The following is a 9,657-nucleotide window of genomic DNA, read 5'->3' on the forward strand; positions in this document are numbered from 1 at the left end:
TGAAGTTCCCTAAACAGCAGTTGCTTACACCACCCACCCAACCAGCTTTATTGTGGCTGCGTTTCTTTCCCATAGCTCCTGTTCAATATTTCAAACTTACAAAAAACTTTCCATGTCCAAGTGTTCATAAATTAACACTTCCTAACCATTCAAGTCAGGCATGTACTGTGAAGCAGCTGCAAGAACTGTTGAATAAAGTATGCTTTAACAGATGAAACTTGCAAGGATCGTATGGACACCGTTACTGCACGGCAAAGGAGAAAAACAGACCAGAAAACAGTGAGATTCCCATCTGTTAGATGAAGAGTAAATACATAAGAGCAAAACAGATTTAATACAATATAGTTAACCTAGAGCCCAGATGTCCTCATTCCTTTCTAATAATGTTTGATTCAAGTCATGAGAAATACATTTTTACACTCTAAATGGTTTTTACAATCTAAATGGTTACAGTCAAAAGTTGAACACACAACATTAACATCTGTCGGCTTGAGCTAGCTAACATTAAGCTTGCAATTTCAAGGATAAATGGCAGTTTCCCTTTCCCTGATATCCTTTACCGGGACTACACAAAGTTATCGCCCCGAGAGCTAACTCGGTTGAGTGTGTAGCATTTTAAGTCCGCACAGCAACTTGGTTTTGAGTCCGGCCCAGGGCCCTCAGCTGCAGGTCTTCCCCTCTCTCTTTCCCCCGTTTCCTCTCTGTCTAAATAAAGCTTAAAAATGCCTGTTTATTATCAAATTATACCACATACTAGATCTTACGATAGTGCAAAAATAATATTCAACAGCTATTGTTTATAGGTTTTAAACAAGGTAATATATGAACAAAGAATAATTAAACAAAACTAAGAATCCAAGTATTTGGTTCAAATGTTTTGGAACAAAGTCAGCAGAGATGGATGTAGACTTTAGGACAACAGTAGCTATGATTTAGCTCATTTCTACTGTTTGAGAGAGTAAGAGAGATTGGCAGGATGGACAGAAGGGCGCTGACACTTTTGTCCGTTCAGCTGTCCACACAACAGCCTGGCAGTAATGAAGCAGGGTTCCACTGGAATTCACACAGTGTCCCCTTTCAGCAGATCACAGAGAGCAGGACCAAAATATGGGAAGGAGTGAGGAAAAGGTTGTGTATATTCGGATGAGCTGGATGTAAACTATTTGACCTCACGCTGTCTTCTTCTCCGTCTCTTAATCTCCATCCTCTCCTGCACTCCCTCCCCTTGTCTCTCTCTCTCTCTCTCTCTCTCTCTCTGTCTCTCTCTCTCTCTAGTTTTCTCACCTGGCGGTATGGGGAAGCATGGCACTCTGGATGGTCTTCTTTGCTGTCTACTCTGTCATGTGGCCCACCATCCCCATCGCCCCTGACATGCTTGGCCAGGCAAGTCCCTCTCCATATAAACACATGTCACTCATTTCAGTAACGGGGTGAAAGGGGTTAAAATAGCCCTACCCTCTACATCTCTTTTCTGCAACCTCCATCACCTGCCCCTCCCTTGTTCTTGGTTGCCAATACATGGCGCCTATCTGACTCACCTCTTGGGTGTTCCACGTCTGCACTGCTGGAGCCCCAGGGGAGATTTATGCTTTGCCAGCCCCTCTCACTAGGCTTCCTGCACCTGCTGCGTGTCACCCGAGCCCCATTTTTTTACTGCCCTCTGTGGAGGTGTTGACTCAAGATGGTGGGCTGCTGCTGCTGGTGATGAGAATCCAGTGAGGGTGAGGAGAGTATAGATGGAGACCCCCTTGATTGAGAGATTTGTTGTAGAGTTTGGGGATCCGGTGGGGGTGAGGCGAGCTGCCCCACTGAGTGGGTAGAGAGTCTTGGAAGGGGAAGGGAATAGGGCTGTCTAAACTCCCATCGGCCCATTAATTCAATTTGTGTCAGAAATCAGGAATGCGGTCAAATATCTCTGCAGCTGCTCAGTCTAACTGGGGAATGGTCAGAGACACTCAGCCACCACCCCCACCCCAACTACCCTATTACCTCTCTTATTTCCTCTGCTCCCGCTATCTATATTTCCATCTGTCCATGGGGGACGGGGGATGGAAAAGAGCTGTATATTTCTGCTCAGAATAACTGGGTGTAAGTCTGTACATGTGAGAATTAATGTGCTATGTGTGTCCAGCTATGTGTTATTTGTGTTGATTGTAAAGTAGTGGAGACCAATAGTCTGTTTCTATGGATATAACAAAGCAGAGAAAATCATTTAGCATTCCTCCACCCTCAGAGTGTATAAAGACCATGTGATATAATGTGTGTCCAGTGCTGTGGAAATTAACTGTGTTTAGGTGTTTGTGACACAAAAAGCCGTAGAGTACGTCTGTGTCCAGTTGGATCATCTATGACTTGGTTGTGATTCCAGGTACTGCAGAGGATATTTCCTAATGGTTGTCCGATTTATTTCCCCTATTCCCCATCCTCTGGGAACCAAATTGTCTCTATATATGTGGATCCAATCAAAGGAAACCCATGGTATAGGCAATACAGTAGTAGAAGTTAAGGAAGTTCTGGTGCATAAAGTGTTTGTGACTGTTGACTTAAACGTTAACGCCTAGAGACAAAGACTTAGGCTTGTGAAACACCACAGAGCTCTTGCAGATAACTAAAGGTATTTGGTAATAAAGGGAAAATTCAGGGATTTACAGTAACAGGCGAGGACAAGCACCAGAAGATACAGTCACTAATAATGAAAGGAAGTTGTGAAAGGGTAAGATTGGAGCGAACCACAGGAGAAACGTGTAGGAGTAAGAGGCATGGAGACAGACAGACGGACAAATGGAGACAGTGGTTAGATGCATGATTAATCCCTGGAGACAGACTGAGGATGAGGGTCAAAGGTCTATGAGGCTGTTTGCAGCTGGACTGCAGAGACAGGTAGGGGGGATATGTGGTTACTCACTAGCATTTTTTCCTTTTAGCACAGAAGCATTGTGTTTCAGCTGTGGAAAACTGTGTTAAATCCAGTTTGTTGTGTAGATCCTGGTTGTGAGAAAGCTGTTAAGATGTTTGGCTAACATTGGGGTTATTCTCACTGTGCTGTGAATAGCTTTCAATGTGCTTTGTCTCACATTTCTCTTTGCCTTTTCCACATGTTTTTCTCTGCTCGTTGCAGAGAAAAATGACTTAATACTCAATTCAAATTAATATACGAGCGAAATAAATAGAGCCTGTGTGTTGTCATTGCAGGCTGGCAAGGTGATGCAGTGCTGGCACTTCTGGCTGGGCCTGGTCCTGGTGCCTACTGCGTGTTTACTCAAAGACTACGCTTGGACCGCGTAAGTAGAACACATTTAATATAAATACATGGAAAATCCATACAGAGAGTATTTAACTTAACCGAGGCGTTTACATAACCCATATTGAGTCTATGTCAACACTTACGCACACTTTATATTATGAATCACATGTGTATGCAAAGTAAAACACTCAAACTTTCCCTCATGGGTCTGATGAGCTTATTTCTGCTTTGTAGCACACGTCGCACTGTGAGGAAGTCTTTGCTAGAGGAGGTGCAGGAGTTGGAGGCTCGGGCCGTAGACCCAGGGGCAGCTGTACTTCGGGATGCCAGCGGCCGCAGGTATACAGGATGCTAAAAAGCATCACAGGATCTCACCTACATTCATATCCAGTTTTTTTTTGAGTCATGAATCAGTTTAATCTTATTAATTTTTTTTTGTGTCTTTTTTATGTAAAAACAATAATAATAATTCGGTCTTTTATTTTAGGATTTCTTTTTTTTTCTTTTTTTTAAGAATAATCCATTATTATCAATATTAACACTCTATGTACATGTGCAGATTCAGTATACAACTGTAATATACTCAGAGGCCACCTTATTGGGTATACCTGTAAAATGTAATGCAATTCAACAACAGCGCAGCCATAAATTCTACCTTTACAAAGATAATAGTAGTTTTTATTGACACTGTCAGAGAGATTTTCATTTAACTATTAGTTTGATACTGAGGTTTTAGTTTGCAGGGATGTTGAACTGGACTGCATTATATTCAGGGGTGTTTTTAATGTTTTGCCCAACCCGTTTACAAATGCGAGCGAGAGTGATTTGAGAAACGTCACCACGAACTACAGCTGCAATAATAAACAGTGAATTAGCACATCTCGGAAGGTTTTAACAAAAACTGGGCATTCTAAGCTTCATAAAGGAAGAATATGTGGCAGAGCTGTTGTATTGAGTTGCATTAGATCGTATAGGTGTAACTAATAAAGTGACCAGAGAGTGTATGTTTCTGTATGTGTGAAAATAAGGCATTTCTAACTCCCCCGGTGGCACCGTCCACAGGGCCGAAGCCAAGGCTGAGGTCCCGTAGAGCCAGAGCTGTCCCATGCTTACAGAGGTAGTTTCTGGGTTTGCACTGTCCCACTGTGTGAACTGTGACCTCAAATGACCTGTGTGCCCAACTGCAAGCTGCTTTGGACTGACCTTTGCTTGTTTTCCATTAACTTAGTTCACACCTCTCTCTGTTTATCTTTTTCATGTCTCTCCTTTTTCCATTCCTCCATCTGTGGATTACTTTATAGGTGGATCAATTTGAACTGCCGTACAGACCTGGTGTGTCTTCTGGATTTGTCTGTAGTTCTCTCTCTGTGATTTAATTGTGTGGTGTCACTAGAGCTGTGTTAGAAACGGTGTCATTGTGTACATGTGGACATTTTTCAAAGTTATAGATACAGTATGGATCGTAGAGGTTTGACTGTTTGCTATCGGGTGGCAAGAAGTACTTGTACTTTACTTGAGTATTTCCATTTTATGCTGCTTTATATTTCAACTTCACAACATTTCAGAGGGAAATATTGTTATTTTTTACTTCACTACATTTATTTGACAGCTTTAGTTAATTTGCAGGTTCAGATTTCAGATTCAAAACATACTAAAAAACACCAAAACATGATTGTTTTTTTTATAGATCAAAAAACAACTAAACCGCATATAAAGTAAAAAAAACAATCAAATAATACAATACATAGTACATACATACATAGTATAGTACATTTTTGAATGCAGGACTTCTTTTTACATGGTGATAATTATACTTTTATTTTAATAAAGGATCCGAGTACTTCCTCCATTGTTTGCTAGTAAGGATTGCAAAGAGTTGTATAATAATCTGCTTCAGGGTCAGATGTGAGTGAGTCACCCGGATAAGTTGCTTTCTCTGAGCAGTTTGATCCTTGAAAAGAGGCAGAGGGAGTTATGTTTTTAAAGGTGGGTAACCACACTGCTGTGCCTAACCCCTACTCAAGGCCCTGTCCTTGACTGACCCTGCTTTTAAACCCAGGAAAGCAGGACTGGGTCCTTGTGCCCTCTCCATTTAGAATAAGAGAAGTGAAGTAGCGGTGCACAGAGAGCCAATGGAGCAAAAGGGAAAAGAGCACATCTGTATTTGTAGTTCCTGGGGAGGTCCTGGGGTAGGCATGGGAAAGGGCTGGAAAGGTAGAGTACAGGAGTGCCTCGAGGGAAGAGTTCAAATGAAGCACATCCTTGGGCCTTTTTTATCTGATGTTAGCCAGAAAGAAACATTATAGAAGGACAACTTAGTCGCACTGATGTATGAGCCTTTCATTTATTTGTCCAGCCACCATTTATTCTTTTATCATTCACTCTGCACTGTCATCTATCTAACAGACATCATTTTTGTTGGCCAAAAACTTCTTGAGCATACTTTAGCCCCTCAGCTTTTTCTTCTCTTTTTTTTGACAAACACTCTAGTGAAGGTTCCCAACAGTCACATGCAGTATTAAGAATTTCCTAACTGCCTGATCCAAATCTTAACCTTGGACAGGCTGGCTCTAGTCCATAACTACTCTGTTTATCATCACAAGTGGCAGGGAAACCCCTCCTGTGTGAATGTAATGCTCGATTGGCAGATAAATGTAGAAAATATATTCTGTCAAATTAAATTGGCAAAGAGAGACTTTTTGATTTGGCAATCCATAATACCGGTGTCCTTGCATTTACATCCAATGCCTCTGCCTTATGACTTTAATGGCTGTAATGATGGTGATAAGAGTGGAGAGAGGTATCGTTTGTTTTGTGTGCGTGCGTGCATGCCTGCATTTGTGTGCAATATCTGGAAAGGGCTTAGTTATTTTTGGTCACAGGAGGAGAGGAGCCGTGACGGCGTGTGGTCTCCGAACAGAGGAGCCAGTCTTCTTCTTGGAAGGGGGAAGAAGGAGAGGAGAGGAGTGTTGGGGGGTGGGGGGGCTGAGGAATAGTTTACTGTGGATGTCCTGTTACCCTGCAGTCAGTTTATGACTTTTTGTGAGTTAAATTACATGTCAGAAGCAGTCAGTATCCAATCCACTTCATACCAACGTTCTGCTTTTAAATCCACTTACATTTTGTTTGCTCTTTGTGTGTTTCTGTGTTGATCTGTGAAAGAGAAATGTACTTGGCTTATATCCTTCAGTGTTTTGCTCCAGGACAGTTAAAGGTTGACGACTGTCTTTGATTATCCTGCTGCCTTAAATCTGGGTGTAGTGAAGACATTATATTTTGACTTTAAAAGCAGTTTAACCTGCCACTGAAAGCAAAAAAAATTACAAAAGCACTGAGAAATATGTGCACTACTTTAAGAAGTATTTCCCAGTAGCTTAAAATGGTGTTGTGCTTTAGTGTAAGTAGTCGAGAGCCTCTCTTTAATTACCAATTATTAAGTGGCTATGTGCCGTCACTGTGGAGTAACTGATCTTTCTTTCCTTTCTCTGCAGTCTAAACGAACGAGCCCATCTGCTGACAAGAGTATTTAGGAAAACGCCTTCAAGCGTAGGACGTTCAAACTCGGTGCAGCAGACTGTGTCGCGTGAGTGTCCTTTCCAAACACACATACTGTAACGTAGTCCTGCTTCAATACAGGCCTTAAGAGAGCGAATTGTGTTTCAGTCTTTCTCTTGTCCCTATCATCACATGAAAAAAATGTCTTAAAAAGACATATTAAGCTTTTACAATCATTGCATATTCTACCAAAATAAACTAAGGACGTAAACGAAGAGAAGCTCTGTTTTCTATATATTTGCAGAGTCCGATTGGTTTGGTGGTTTCTTTTGTTGTTTTTTGTTTTTTGCTTATGTTTTTATTAAGGATGTCATTTGAACAATGCAGAGAGAGAGAATACTTTCTATTTTATGAAACCCAGAAACAACAAATTGATTCATAGTATACAGACAATATTTGGCCAGGAACACATACACTGACCAGAAAAATAGAAACCCCTGTACATAGCTAGGCAATCCAGTATAACAGTCCTGTAATGAAAACCACATTTGTGAAACTCGATTCAACTTTATGGTTGCAGTGTCTGCACACAAACACCCAATGTACTGAATAAAAACTGAAGTAAAGTGCTGCACAGCAATACATCATACAGGTGTTTCAACATTCATTTAAAATGTTCCTCCCTCCTCTCTCTCTCTTTGCAGATGGCTATGCCTTCTCTCAAGAGGAGCATGGCGTTGTGTCCCAATCCCAGGTAGTGCGCTCCTACGACACCACCCGCCAACGCCCCAGCCTCTAGCCCTACCCCTGACCAATGCTTCTGCTCACCGTAGCAACGGTTATCAAGGTGACAGCGGAGACAGACTTATGTGACACCCTCACGCCGCGTGACCGACCCCTGCTGTTGCCTTACTGGAACTATGACCTGACCCCTCGCCGGGGGTGGGGTTAACGGTCAGGCGTGGTGACCGTTGCTGGCGCATAGAGGACTGACTGACTTGAGAGAACGGACCAGGCCGATGTTATGGAAAAAAAACATTCTTCAAACTCAAACAAGCTGCACAGGCATGAGCAATCATAACCACGCACAGGCATGACAAGTCAAACTCAGAGACTGTTACTCATATCTGTATACCCCACAGACTGGGTTTGCTTTATGCCACTGTGTTTATCCGTGTGTTTGTGTGTTTGTGTGCGCGTGTGTGCATTCCTGTGCGTCTGTATCTGCCTGTGCATGGTATGTCTACACGCATTGTGTTTGTGTGCATGTGTGTTGGCCCGTGTGTGTTTGCTTCCACGGTTCTCCCTAATCTCTCTCGTGTCTGTCATCACATGCCCATGTGGGAGGGGAAGAGATGTAAAAATAAACACACACACACATGCACTGATGAATTCCTTAAAAAGGGATGGAGGGAAGCAAAGACCAAGGTACGACGAAGCCCGAATCCCAGCTACAGCCCCCGTCCCATCGCAGCATCAAGCCTCACTGCCAAACACCACAGAGATGCCACTGAGGCAGAACGCTCATGCCAAACTGGAACACCACCCTGCTGCAGCCCCTCCTACCCCACTGGGACTTCCTCTTGCTTATCGCTCCTTGTACCTTCATTTCTTCCTATCTCTCCATCTCCTAGCCGCTCTGCAGCCTCCACGTCTCTCCTACTCTAGCACACCTCCTTGTCTTGGCCAGTTTTTAAAAAATCCACTTTGCTTCCTGTTGTTTCTGATGGCTCCTGTGATTCCTGATGCCGCCTGTCGAGCATCGTCAGCTGACATAGAAGCAACGAGCCTGGCATTAAAGCTTTCTCCTTCAGTTTTGTTGGATTTCCATTCTTTACTGGACTGTTTTTTTTTTTTAAACATTAAAGTGGACATTAATGTGTATGTGTTTATAATTTGTTTTCTCTCTTTTCATTAATGCCTGTTTTTGTACTCATACATGGAGACATGTCTTAGAGGGAATATTTTTACTTGAACTAGTGCTAATAGGCATCCAAACAGAAGGGATCTGATTGAGACTCGCATGGATCATGTGTTTTTCTGGCTCTGGGATTTGTCTGAATGTAGAGTCCATTGTGTGTGTGCTCTGTGTTGAGGACACTCTGGTTCAGGAATGCAAGACTGAAAGGGTGGGAGAGGTCCATCTGAGTCCTAATCATTAAATCTAATCAATCCATGGCCTGACTAATGTCTCCGTCTCTTGACTGTAAGCTATCTACTCCTTTAATCAGTTGGCTTTTTATGAGTCAAACTGTGGCTGGAGGGTAGTAGGAAGAGTTGGGTTTGCACTTTGCTTAAAAAGGATTTTTTTTAAAAAAGGCTTGATTTGTAATATACATAAGATGCATATTATTTCATACATTACCAGGATCAAACCTGTCCCAAACTCAGGAGAGTCATTAAAGATAGACCATTAGATGATTAATACAGTCCCTGGACACGGGAGTCCAACTGGAGCTCCCTTTTCCCACCGACCTCCCTGGATTTGGCCCAGCCCAAACCGACTTCAGCTGCTCCAGTATGGAGAATCCATCGGCCCAAGCAGGAGCCAGGGAGCCATTTATGCTTTTCAATTGGTCCCCAACGACCCACTCCGCTTTCCACATTACTGTAGTTTTTGGAGGAGCCTGCCAAAACTACACCTCCACATTGTCATAGTTTGAAACTGCCCATTGTTGTGCTTTATTGTTCCTCCTCTCTGTGAGTCGGGTGATGTGACAGGTATTTGGTCTGTCCACGGTGGGTGGTAGAGCTGTCGGTGAATGTGTGTAATTAGTGTTTCTTATAGCTTAACTGTGAGTGTGTTTGTGTTTCAAGGGGATTAAGAATGTGAGACAGTTCTTTGTGCAAAACCCATTCACCTCACAGATTAGTTTTTTGTTAACCAAGTTTCCAAGTGTGTGTATGTAAATCTCACC

At 42.6% G+C, this 9,657-nt stretch overlaps 1 protein-coding gene across 13 annotated transcripts in view; it reads left to right on the forward strand.

Moving 5' to 3' along the window:
* The window catches only part of atp8a2 (ATPase phospholipid transporting 8A2), a 50,118-nt gene extending 41,198 nt beyond the window's left edge, over positions 1-8,920 (forward strand). For 8 of the 13 annotated variants that reach the window (XM_078281222.1, XM_078281218.1, XM_078281220.1 and 5 more), the window contains 5 exons: positions 1,276-1,383; positions 3,193-3,281; positions 3,479-3,583; positions 6,736-6,827; positions 7,444-8,920. In XM_078281222.1, coding sequence (XP_078137348.1) covers positions 1,276-1,383; positions 3,193-3,281; positions 3,479-3,583; positions 6,736-6,827; positions 7,444-7,538 — 489 coding nt within the window. In that variant the 3' untranslated portion in view covers positions 7,539-8,920. Of the gene's footprint in view, positions 1-1,081; positions 1,226-1,275; positions 1,384-3,192; positions 3,282-3,478; positions 3,584-6,735; positions 6,828-7,443 lie in introns of those variants that run through there. The other 5 variants (XM_078281221.1, XM_078281229.1, XM_078281228.1 and 2 more) reach the window with 5 other exon arrangements.
* Positions 8,921-9,657: the final 737 nt, after the last annotated feature.

This window comes from Sander vitreus, chromosome 22 (genome assembly GCF_031162955.1).
Source record: "Sander vitreus isolate 19-12246 chromosome 22, sanVit1, whole genome shotgun sequence".
NCBI classification, from domain to species: Eukaryota; Metazoa; Chordata; class Actinopteri; order Perciformes; family Percidae; genus Sander; species Sander vitreus.